At 37.1% G+C, this 13,359-nt stretch overlaps 1 protein-coding gene across 1 annotated transcript in view; it reads left to right on the top strand.

The window, feature by feature from the left end:
- Bmpr2 (bone morphogenetic protein receptor, type II (serine/threonine kinase)) overlaps positions 1–13,359 on the top strand; it is a gene marked incomplete at its 5' end in the record, with an annotated part of 79,901 nt that overhangs the window by 53,473 nt on the left and 13,069 nt on the right. Inside the window, 1 exon segment of the mRNA XM_013520738.1 lies at positions 4,788–4,924. Within this exon segment, the coding sequence (XP_013376192.1) occupies positions 4,788–4,924 (137 nt within the window).

Below are 13,359 nucleotides of genomic sequence, written 5' to 3'. Positions count from 1 at the left end.
TCTTGGTCCCATTCCCATCTGCAAAAGATCCGCGTCTCCCTGTTTCCTATTCTCTTGTTTTGCTCTTTCAGTTATGTATACTTGGGTTTTTCATATAAGAGAAAGCATGTGATATTTAAGCTTGTGTATCTTATTTAATTGACTTAACATTACAGCCTGCAGGTGCATTTTTCTGCAAAGAGCAATAATTATCGTAGTATAACAAGTGTTCTGTTCTATTTATCTTGTTGTTGTTGTTGTTGTTGTTGTTCAGACAGGGTCTTGGTATGTAGCTTAGGCTGGTCTTGAACTCACTATGTAGCCCAGGCTGGCTTCAGACTCATGGCAATCCTCCTCCCTCAGGCTCCCGAGTGCTGGGATTACAGGCACGTGCCACCTGAGTGTTCTATTATTATAATTTTGCCACAGGTTTATTGTTGTTAGCATTCTAAGCCAGAACTTTAGTTTATAAGAATGTCTGAGTAAAATGATTCTTCAGTCAACACTAGGCAGTAACCAGCAGTAGAACTGCTGCATTCAAAGGACTACTGTCTTTGATAAGATCAGTAATAAAGAACATTCTGAGGGGCTGGAGGGCTAGCTGAGTGGTAGAGTGCTTGCCTAGCATGTGAAAAGCTCTGGGTTCAATCCTCAACACTGCAAAAACCAAACCAAACCAAACCAAACCAAACAAAACACAATATCAGACCGAGAGGTGCTGCACACATATAATCCTAGCACTCGGAAGGCTGAGGCAAGACAAACTTTCTGTGAGTTCAAGGCCAACCTGGGCTACATAGCAGCCTAGACTTGTCTTAGAAAACCACACAACAAACCTAATCAGGTATTTGAATTGGGGAAGACTATTAAATCTTATTTGCAGAAGATTATTTTAACAGATATGTAGGATATGTTTAAATAGAAAGAAATGTAAGGGGTTAAAGCTTTAAAAAGTAACAGTAGTTAATGACTACAGAGTTGGTGATGACGGCTGGTATAACAGGGTGAATGTACGCACTGCCTTAGAACTGTGCAGTTAGAAATTACTTAAAAACTAACAAATTTATGTTATGCATATTATAACACAATAAAAAGTAAAATTAACAGAATAACTCGAATCTTGATATGTAAATGGGAAGGAAAAGAACAGCTGAGAGAAAATTCAGAGGAGGACCTTATCTCTGATTAGCTGTTACTGGAATGGGAGTCAGAGGAATTGAGAAGTAGTCAGATATCTGAAAAATAGTGAGGATAGCAGTCAGGAACTGAGGAAGAAATATCAGTTTATATTGGAATGACTTAAATGAAGAGATGTTTGGGTGAGGTATTGATAGATGACTGAAGAATTTATTTTTAGAGAATTTAAAAGAATAAAGATCTTGAAAAAATTGTAATTAAAATGGTTGGGGCTGGGCTTATACCACTGTTGTAGAACACTTGCCTAGCATGCAAAAGGCCCTGCATTCCCTAGTACTAGAGACAGAGAAAGAGAGAAAAGGAAGAGGAAAAAACAAAGATGGAAGGGAAGAGGGGAGGAGAAGGGATTTATTAATCAGTGTACCTCCCCCCCAACAAAACAAGTGAATAGAGAGAAAAACTGGTTAAAGACTGAATATTGGGGCACTGCCCCCACCAAATAAATTCAGAAAATACATGATCAGAAAAATAGTAAGAAAACTTAAAAATCATAGTGTCATGGAAGTCAGTGTTACTAAACTTTAAGAAAATACTCATGTCAGGAGGTGAAATTGAAATGCCAAGAGGAGGTAGAATTGAAGAATGATCTTTGAAATTGACCAGAAGGTCACTGTTTTGTTTTTGTTGCTTTGTTTTTTCTTTTTGGCAGTACTAGGGGATTGAACCCAGGACTTTTGCACTGAGCTCCTCCCTCTGACCCCCTTATTAATTATTTTATTTATTTTGAGACCTGTCTCACTAAATTGCCTGAACTGGGTTTGAATTTTAGATCCTGTTGCTTTAGCCTGCCTCTACTGGGATTACAGGCTTGTGCCACCACACCTGGATATTGGTTTTCTTTGATGAGTTTGTGGGATAGAAAAGACAGAAATCACATTACAGAGATAGCAGGAAGAAAAAGTATTAAAACACAGAGTATCCAGAGCACTTTTGAAAATTTTAATGAAATGGGTGGAAGTTGAAAAGAAATGAAGGACCACATAAATGTATTAGTAAACCTAGATAATAGCATATAATAATTATAAAATTCTTGTAAAATATTTAAAAAGTTTTATGATATACATTAAAATGCAGTACATACAGCACTTTATTGTTAAATGGAAACATAATGGATGCCTGTTTCCATAAAATATTAGTAAAATAAATTAATCTGTATTACAAAAGAGTGAAATGCTACAAACGAAAGGGAAGAGAAGGCGGACAGAAAAAAGAAGATAAGAAAGAAGAAAGATGAAGTGTAATTTGAGAAGAGAACTAAAAAAGCCCCTAGCTGGTAGAGACATTAACAAATGGCAAACGGGTGAGAAGAATGAAATGATAACTGATAGTGTTAGACACCTGATCTCTTCTTAACAGTTTGCTTAAAGATGGTTCTACAACTCCCTTGAGCAAGCCAGTGATTATAAAGTTTTAAGGAAATCCTGCAAAGCTCATAATTACCATAATGATGAGTTTGTCATTAACATTTACCTTTGTATCCCTGATGCTTAAATATCTAACAGTTAGATCTAGAACCATAAAGATTTAGAGGAACTTTATTTGATAATTCTTAATATTGCATTCACACAAAATTGTGCTGCAATTTTATTTAGCAAGTTTTCTAGTTATAATTTAGACCTAATTAAAACAAGTAAGTAAAATGGTGAATTTCAGTTATTCTGCTAACCCAACATTTGAAAGAGTAAAAACTAGTAACACGTGTGTCGTGTGTACGTCTGACATGGGATATACTCATAATACCTTACAGTCCAGATGGTATGCATTAGGTTTTGTTATATGCGGTTTCAGTGAAGAAGGTAATATAGCTGGCATGATTAGGTCCTTTTTTATCAGTGGCAAAGTTTCACATTTATTAAAAAGAGAAGAATGGGCTCTTCAGAGTGAGTTTGGGCTGAAGATAATGGGAGTTAAAAAGAAGGAGAAAATAAAAATAAAAATACATCCTACAGTGTAGGGTGAACCATCATGAAGAGACCCAATAGCTGTGGTTAGATCCTTTAGTTTGTCTCTCAAGTTCAGTGTTGATTGTTACTGATCAAAACTAGTATCTTAAATTTTTATAGTACATGAAAATACTACTTGTAATTATAGGTAGTATAGTTTTTGGGGTTTTTTGAGACAGGGTCTCTCTGTGTAACCCATGCTGGCCTTGAACTCACTATGTAGCCCAGGCTGGCCTTAAACTCACTGTAATCAGCTTTGTGATCATGCCTCAGCTTTCTAGCTGGGATTATAGGCATTTTCCACCATATTCGGTAGTAGTATAGTATTGTAATAACTCAGGCTCTGTTGCATAGACTATAAGAATTATAATTAAGTTTTGTAAATCTTCTTAATATTGGTGGGAGGCAAGTGTTTATGGATTATTTTGAATATTTAAATGAAGCCTAAATGGCATGGTTTGTAATGTATCTTCATCTGAGTTGTCATAACTGTACTATCTCTGTGAGAGTGAGGTAAGGAAGGTGGATGCTGGCATTTTGCTGACTGCAGGACCAAGAAACAGAATAGTCAAATAGTTTCCACAGAAGAGCTAAGGCCAAGATTGGAGCCTGTGTGCTCTACCCACTGCCCTGGTGTTCTTCCTTCTAATTTACCCTGTCATTTTAATAGGAAGCGGGAGGAGGAGACAGAAGAGTCTGGTTCTCCTGTGTTCTTTGCCCAATTTCAACTGGCCCATTGGCTTCCTGAGTAGTGGTCCCAAAGGTCTCTGTGTGGCTCAATGTGTTCATTAATACATTTAATTTTACCACATTTTTAAAATACCAGAAACCTCTCAAAACAAACAGTTGGTTATTCTTGTTGACGATGAATATGGTTTTTTAAAACTGGGAGGATAGTTAATGATGTTTTAAAGTTCTTAATACTGCTTGTTAATTAAGAATTTTTAAAAATCAGTATAATGAGTTGTCTATCACCTAACCATTATCATAAAAATTATTGTGACATTTGATACAATCCCTTTGGACTCTACTAAGTGACCTGATAAAACAGGGTAGTTCTTCAGTCCACCCACATATTTGATTCTATAAATGTATTTCTTATACTAAATCTCGAAATTTCTCTTTATCTTCACTACACTTTTCTCAGGGGTAATCCAAGTTCAGGAGTATTTTTAAATATTAAATACCTTAAACATAATCTTTTCCCTCCTAAAGTTAGTAGTAGCAGTCAATAGTAGAAACCATTTTTAAATGCCTGTCCGTTTTTGAATAGCTATAGCTCAGTGGTAGAATATGTGCATAGTATGTGTAAGCCCTTGGATTTAATTCCCAGCACCAAAAATAATTAAAATACCTGTCCATTACTGAAACTACCATTTGATTTAACAACAAAGGTTTGTGACTAGTCTAGCTAAAGTGTTAAAAATACACTAAACCTATAACGGGATCTCTTAAGGACAGTGGTGGGGAAGCTACGGCACCCATGCTGCTGCGTACTGTTTGTATCACTGAAATCTCTAAAAGGTTCGCCTTCACTGCTGTAGGACTTCCAGATATGCCCCAAACTGTTTAATATGCATAATTTCTTTGCTTACTCTACATTAGAAATATTTGTTGCTCCATCATTTACCTTTGGAAATTCTGCTATTCTTTTCTACAAATACACAGGTGAATCTGTACCAGAATACCAGATGGCTTTTCAGACAGAAGTTGGAAATCATCCCACTTTTGAGGATATGCAAGTTCTTGTGTCTAGGGAGAAACAGAGACCCAAGTTCCCAGAAGCCTGGAAAGAAAATAGCCTGGTAAGAGAAAGCTAAATTATTAAGAAGAGAACTTCTGATTGCATGTATTTTAATGTTATTTGATACAAAAATAGACTATTAATAATGTTAATAGTCTTTAGGGTTGCCCAATGCTAAAAATGAAATTTACTTGATTTTGATGATGTTACATGTTTTCATTTTCTTAAATATAAAACAGGTCCTCCTTTTAGCTCAGTTTCAGTTTTTTCCAAACAGAAAATACTTTTCAGTTTTTTGAGAGAGGGTTTCACCATGTAGCTCAGGCAGGCCTTGAACTCATGACAGTTCTCCTGCCTCAGCCTTCTGAGTGCTGGGATTATAGGCGTGTGCCACTATGCCTGGCCTTAGATATTACTACTTAGGGAAATTAATGGTGTGTCTGAAATTTACCATATTAGGTAACAGCTGGAATAATTGATACATTAATATTTTAAACATTATCCAAATATGATCTTCTTGAATTGATCTCGACATATGATCTTCTCTTGAATAATACCAAAAATATTAATTAATGCAGGCTTATAGATTCAATGGCTAATAAAAATTTAGGTTAGGATGTAAAAGAAACCTAGGTAGAGCATATAAATTTTGCTTATTAAAAATATAGTTCACAGCCAGTCCTGATAATGTCTATAATCCCAGCTGTTCAAGAGGCTGAGGCAGGGAGATTGTAAGTTTTGGCCTACCCTGCTCAACTCAGTGACTTAGCATTAGCAAAACCCTGTGCTGGGGAGGTAATTTGGTTTAAAGTTCCCAGCTAAGTTCAGTCCCTAGAATGAAAAGACTCCTGCCATTTGAGGAAAATGTTACACCACTAGAGACATCTTACAAGCATTTATATACTCATACACATTCATAAATTTTTTTTTTTGCCCAAAATTGTTTTGTTTTGTCTTGTCTGTTTTTGAGACAGGGTTTTACTATGCAGTTCAGACTGGCCTTAAACTCACTTTATAGCCCAGGCCGACCTCAAATTCACAGCGATCCTCCTGTCTCAGCCTCTCAAATGCTGGGATTATGGGCATGTGCCGCCACTGCCAGCTCATAAGATTGTTTTATTTTTTCTACTTATAGATAATTTTTAATGTTAATGCCTGTAGGTATATCTCATTACGTCCATTTGGTGCTTATTCTATGGTGTAATATGTAAAAATAATTATGGTACCCTTTATTGATGAGAGTACCCTTCATTTTCTCTTTTAAAAGAATCAGAGTTATACCGACACAATCTTGTAAACAAAATTAAATTAAGTAGAAGAGCATAAAAAAAGAAATGGAAAAAACCGCCTTCCCCTGTAACTCCTTTTGCAACCTTCTGAGGCTCTCCCTGCTCTTCTAAAGATTACCCTTTTAGCCTCAGTTAGTATACTTACTCTTGTCTCTTATCTCTCATTTACCCTCTCTTAGTCTTATACTGTTTCACCTACTATTAGATTATTTATATTTTTGACTGCAATCTAAAATTTTAAATTAAATAAAAATAATTTTGCAGAATTGTGATTATGTTAGCATTTACTGTACAAAAAAGTTACAATTGGGTTTATAGGAAATGAAAATCCTATATTAGTTACTATAAGCTCTTACCCCTTTGGGAAGAATGTTTCAAAGATCACCATCCAGGGGCAAGCATGGTGGTATACACATGTGATCCTTAGGAAGCCAAGGCAAGAAGATCTCAAGGTCAAGGCCAGCGTTTGGCAACATAGGCAAACTGTGACTCAAAATAAAAATAAAATGCTGTGGATGTAGCTTAATGGTAGAGCACTTGCCTAGTATGTATAAGATTCTGGGTGTAATCCCCAGCACACAAAAATAAAAATAAAAATCATCATTCAGTGGATTCTTTTTGATGTGTTTTCAACTTTATTCTTTATAAATTCTACTCATAAGCAATATTTTTTAAAATGTCATTCTCTTTCTCGTAAATTTTTTTTTTTTGATGAAGTTCTTCCTGAAGTAATATGTATTTATGTTAGGTGGGAAATATTATAACTCTATGTATGTTAAAAAATGTGTCCATCTTGTCTTCACTTGTGAGTAATAATTTAAGCATTGGTTTCAAAGTCATAGTCTTTAAAACTTTGAAAGCACTACTCTATTGTATTCTAGTCTCCAGTTTACTAATGAGAATTTTCATGTGAGCCAATCTCATTCCATTATTCTTTTTTTTTTTTTTTTTTTTTTTTTTTTTTTTTTTTTTTTTTTTCTCCGGTACCGGGAATCGAACTCACGATCTTACGCTTGCCAGGCAGGCGCTGTGCCGCTGAGCTAAATCCCCAGCCCTCATTCCATTATTCTTGTCTTATGTTTTTGTGATGTTATTTTCTGAGTCTATAAACTTTTAATATTTCTTTATCCTTATAATTGTGAAATTTCACCTGCATATATAAATCAGCATGGATCTTTTCACTCGTGTTGTTTGGCACTGGATGGATTGTCATTTTGAAAATTAAGAAAATTAAGAACTTCCTCAGTCAGAGGAGTTTCCTAATAGTAGTTTAAAATTTATTTTTCCAACCAGGCATCATGGTACATGCCTGTAATCACAGGTCCTGTAGAGACTCAGGCAGAATGACTGTGAGTTCAAGCCCAGCCTGGGACACTTAGCAACTTAGTGAGACTCTTACCTGAAAATAAAAAGGCTGGGGCTATAGCTGAATGTTCCCTGAATTCAAACCCCAATAATGGAAAAAGCCAAAAAGAATTTCTTTGTGTTTTCCAATAATTTGATTACATCTGAAGGAGTTGATTACATTTTTATAATTTTGACTATAATAAAATGGAAAATAATTTAGTAATTTAAATCATTTTACTATATATTTTCACATACCAATTTTATATTGCCTTGGTAGGATTAGACTACTTTCATTGGTGTTGTACCATAGAGAAGCTAGAGAAAACGTGTACATTTATACAGATTTAGATGGAACATTGTCTTCATTGTTAGAGCATGTTATTGAGTACATACACCCAAGATCTCCTTCAAGCTGCAGTCCTTGCTACAGGAACTGGGATAGATCTTTAGAGGTCCCTGAGAGCATCAATACTTTACTTTAGAGGTGCTGGCCTCATAGTAGAATGTCCCTAAAAAAAATCTTTGTGAAACTTTGTTCTAGTGAAATGGAATTTCATCTTCTTTAAATTGCTTTATTGCACAGAGCGAGTAAGATCTATTCTTTTAAGGTATCTCTTGGCAGTCCTACCGTTATGGGCTACACATCACATGCTGTGTTGCTCAATAAGGGATTTTTAATGTTTGGTTCACTTCCAGCATACCCATTTAGACATTATGTGCTACAGTCTATAAACTGCCTCTCCTCAGTGACAGTCCAGGACTAGAGCTAGGTACCCAGCATGTAGTACAAAAAGAGAAATGCAACTTTTTCAAATGAAGGCATTTTTTGCTTTCATGGTTCCTTTGCAATTAAAAAGCACAGTTTTACTAAAAAAAATTTGAGAATCTTTTGAATATTAGACAATGTGGAAAGAGGTTATAATTTTATAAACTGCTAGAGCCCCAAACAAAAGCAAAAGAACAGTCTTGACAAAAACGAAAATATAGAAAATAATCTAAGAGAAATATATGAAAATGTTAACTATAGTTTTCTCTGAAAATTGAGTTTGTCTCCTGTGCCTTACAGGGCAGGGGCTGCACTGGGAACCATAGAACCTATGGAAGCCAAAAATATATCCATGAGCTAAGTCCACATTAGCCTCCTGGAGGGAGAGATACCCCAGAAAGGAGAATCAAGTATCCTAGTTTATAGCCAGCTCACCCTCTAAATTGGATACCTTGTCAACCATCAAGTGCTAGTAAATCCCTAGGAAGGACGCTGGACACCTCAGAAATGAGAGATGTGGAAGACATACTAGCAGAATGGCTTTGGGTTGAGTCCTCTCTTGGAGGCTTTGTAAGGTGATGTGTTCTCAGCCCTCCAGCTGTCTGATCCAGTGTTCCAGACTGCATGACTCCAGGGATTGATACCAGGTCCCCACAACTACATGACTTTGTTCTGTTGCAGTGTCTCCTGTCTTATACATGCGTCATTTCTCTTTGAGTAGTTGAAGATACTGTCTGCTACTTTAACATCTGAAGTTAACTCAGTGCCCAAGTTAACTCCACCATCTCATCTTTAAGGAGGCAGCTTTTACTTCTTGAGCCACATGGAGACTGAAAAGTCCTCTGTGGTCCCAAATTCCCAGGCCACAGTCCATGCCCTGTTAGGAACTGGGCCACACAGCGTGAGGTGAGCAGTGGGCAAGCGAGCAGGCAGAGCTTCATCAGTGTTTACAGCTGCTCCCATTGTCACAGTTACCAGTGTGCGGGATCTGTGCCAAGCTCCTTAGGAGACTCCACTGGCTGCTGATCTGAGGCAGCCTAACTGTGGTTGATACTTAGTACTGGGAAGTGGCGTAAGTGCACATGGACTGGAGAGTGGTTCGACTACGCATAGAGGTAATAAGTCAATCATTGGTGGACTCATGGACACCCTTTCAGTGAGCGGTGGTGACAGTGAAGCTGTGTCTGGTGGCAGGATTTCAGTGAGAATCCAGCATTTAGTTAGTCCACACATGGCCCGCATACTGTTTGGTTTATCACTTCCATCCACATCTCTTTCTCACACTGCCCACTTGTCTCAGTCACACCTCTGGGAAGACCTCAAGCTAATGCTGGCCAAAATGAGTGCAAAATAAGCGTCACTGGAGAGTGCCTTTGAAAAGGAAAAAGATGTCATGATGAGAGGGCAGAAAACTTTAAGATACCAAGAAAAACAAAGCTGTATTTAAAAGCAAATACTAAGCTCTCCGAATTATGTCAGGGAATCTTCTGTCTTCGAAGTTTGACTGTTCAGAGATAATGTGGTCAAACCTAAGCCTCTACTATGCACGTCATTAAAGCTGGGGAACGGCAGCCCTGTGGGCGTGTTCTTCAGCATTTTCTGTACTGTTCTGAGTTTCCTGTCCTTCCGTATAAACTATAGAATACAGCTATTGGTATTGATACCAAGATTTTTGTTGGAATTTTGTTGAATACATTTATTAAAGTTGGGGAGATTCAAAAATTTTAAGACATTAAGCCTTCTTATTTAAGAGCATGGATTATCTCTCCATTTATCTGATATGTGTAGATTTTGTTACATAGACCTTTATCACACTCACATGTATATTTTTCTTTCTGCTTTGCATGTAGTATTGTGTTTGTTTGTTTGTTTTACTGTGTTTCAGTTTTAAATTTAAACCTCCATTGCTAGTATTAGGAAAAATGATTGCCTTGAACATTAATGTCTTGTTCTGCAAATGGTATAATCTCCATAATATTTTGTTGGATCTTTGAGATTTTTTGTATAAACAATCATGCCATTTCTGATGCAAAATTTTTGTCTTTTTTCCTCAATCTCAGTGCCTTTTTCTCCAGCTTCTTTCGTTATAGTTTTCTGCAACTATTGATGTGATAATAAATTTCTTGGTTAATCTTGTTGATTTGATGGAATGTGTTGGAAGTCTGAATTTTCAGTCAGCCTTACTTATGTGAAATAGTTACCATTTGGTTATGGTGTAAAATTCTGGGAATGGGACATACAAGTGAGCACAGTATTTCGTGCTAGAAAGTATGAATGTGCTTTAAAAAAAACAAAAATAAAAGGTTAAGGCATATCTAAAGAAGGCAGGCTGAAAGATTCCCCAGTGGTTAAAGCCTTCACAGTATAAACAATCAATAATAGTGGCACTGGATTATAACCCAAATAATAAAATAAATAGCCATCAATGTTGATATAAAACTAAAATAGTTTGATCACTTTGCTACCTTTTTTCCACCATGAACTGTTTCTCCTCTGTGATGCCTATCTGCCATGCCACCCTGCTTTAGAGACAGCTGATTAGGGACTGAAACCTCTACAAACTTTGAGCTAAATAAACCTTTCCTCCTTAAAAAAATTCTCAGTCATTTTGCAAAAATGGCTTCATTTTGGCCTCACTGAACTACATCCTCAAACCTTTTTATTATTTTTTATTTTTGCTAAGTTGCCAAATTGCTAAATTGTCTTGCTAAATTGCAAAATTGGCCAGACTGGGCTTGAATTTGCAGTCTTCCTGACTCAGACTCCTTCAGTGCTGGGATTGCAGGGATGTGCCACCATGTGTTTATTTCTTCTTTTTAAATTCCTCTTTTCTGTCCTAATACTCTTTTGTCTTTTTTGAGACAGGGCCTCGCTATGCAGTTCAAGCTGGCCTTGAACTCACTTTGTAGCCCAGGCAGCAATCCTCCTGCCTCAGCCTCCCAAGTGCTGGGATTACAGGCATGCACCACCATGCCCAGCCTAATACTCATTTTAGACAAATACTGGACTCCCTAGACCATCCTCTATGCTATGAATTTTTCTCCATGTGTCTCACCCTTCTGTCTTTTGCTATGTTCTGGGAGGTTTATTTTTGAGTTTCTAAGCTGTGCAGGGGATACAGTGTGGGTAGACTTTTGCCTGTTGGGGACAGGGTGGGAAACGTATAGATTGGAAACAGACTTCCAAAAGCCAAGCTGTATTCTGAGCAGGGTGCACTCTGGTGTCTCCCTTCTAGCTGGAGCTGTCCTTGCCCCCCAGGCCTCCGTCCCCAACAAGGAGAGGAGCCCACTGGACCTGCTGTGCCCGCCATGGCACTCATGCTCTGTCCCAACAGCCACTGCCCAGCCCTGGGCTGCTACTGCTCAATGCAGAGTTCCTTAGGCTCCATGCAGAGTGTGCAGCTTTGGGGTCTTGCTTAATCCAGGTTTAGGAGTCATTGCCTGTGTTTGCGTCCTGCCCCTGTTATGCGTTAACTCCATGATCTCTTTTCACCTGTTAAATGGGGCGAAGAGAAAACGGTGATTGATGGACAGTTATACTCAGTTACTCTCAGTGACTATAAAGACTGCTAACTGGTTTCTTGAGCTGCACTTTTATTTGCCGTATTTTCTACCAGTCTGACCTTACCTGTTTTCTGTTCTTCTCATTCTTTAATTTTTCATCAAAGTAACATATTTATATTATTTTGAAGAGCAAAAACTTTTAACTGAAAGCCATCAACCCATTGCCTCTTTCTGGCCCACACTTATGCTCCAAAGCCAGCAATTTTAACATTCAAAACATGTCTTGTTATTTAGCATTGTATTTCCAGAAAAATTTATTATAATGCTATTTCATGACTTTAATGTTTTATATCTATTGCCTTCTTATTATGAGATGAAGATTTAATGTTTATACTTTTTCCTATCCCCATCTGTCCATCTAAAAGAAAGGTTTTGTTTTGCTTTTTTTGAGAGTCTTACTATAGTTTGGGCGAGTCTTGGACTTACTATGTAATCAGGCTGGCCTGGAGACCCTCCTGCCTCAGCCTCCAAATGCTGGGATTACAGGCCAAAAAAACCCAAAAAAACAAAACCCTAAATAAGCAAAGAAAATAGGATGAAGAAAAAGGAGGGCTAAATTACCTTTTTGTTGTTGTTGTTGTTGTACTGGTGATCGAACTCACAACCTTGCATTTGCCAGGCAGGCGCTTATGCCACTGAGCTATATTCCCAGCCCTAAATTACCTTTTAAAGAAAAATTTCACGTGTAATCCCAGTACTTGGGAGGCTGAGGCAGGAGGATCGTTATGCGTTTAAGACCAGCCTGGGCTACAAAGTGAGCTCAGGGCCAGCCTGAACCACATAGCAAGACCCTGTCTCAAAAAGACCAAAAAAAAAAAAAAAAAAAAAGAATTTCAAAACAAAACAGGATGGTAGGAGGGTAACAATGGTTAATACATTGTGTATTGTTATCTTTAAATTAGTTACTCAGTATAAGATATTGGCATTTAATTGCCCAAACAATATTAGCACAAACCTTTCTTTTGAATGAACTAAGAAAAAGTAGTAGTATAACTGTCTTAACTATCTTCTATGTAGATATAGTTTTTCTGTTTTTTGTTTTGAAATTTTGTGGGGTGTTTTGGGGTTTTTTTCTCTTTAAAAGAAAAAAAAAAACGTACCTGTACATAGCCAGACGGTGATTTGAGGTAAATGGACTCCTCATCTACTAGGAGGTAGCTTTGAATAATTCTTGTCCTCTTCATACCAAAATAAATGGCCGTTTTCATTTGGTAAATTGTGAGCAAATGAACCTGATCGTATGAACTTGAGTCATCAATAACAGTAACGTAAAATCATTAAATGATCACATCATTAAAATCTGATCATTTAATGTGTCAATACAGAAGATCCCCAATTTAGGGTGGCTTGTTGAGGATTTGTTGGTTTTAAGATGGGCAAAAGTGATGAAATGATACATTCTCACTGTAAACAATGTTCACATTTTGAATTTTGAGGGTTGTTTTTTTTTCCTGGGCAAGAGATAGGAAGTCTGCGTGTCTCTCTCTCTCTCTCTCTCTCTCTCTCTCTCTCTCTCTCTCTCTCTCTCTCT

This window comes from Chinchilla lanigera, unplaced genomic scaffold (assembly GCF_000276665.1).
Source record: "Chinchilla lanigera isolate Chin_1 unplaced genomic scaffold, ChiLan1.0 scaffold00056, whole genome shotgun sequence".
NCBI lineage: Eukaryota > Metazoa > Chordata > Mammalia > Rodentia > Chinchillidae > Chinchilla > Chinchilla lanigera.
Note: the sequence above shows the minus strand (reverse complement) of the source record. Positions and strands in the feature narration are given on the sequence as shown.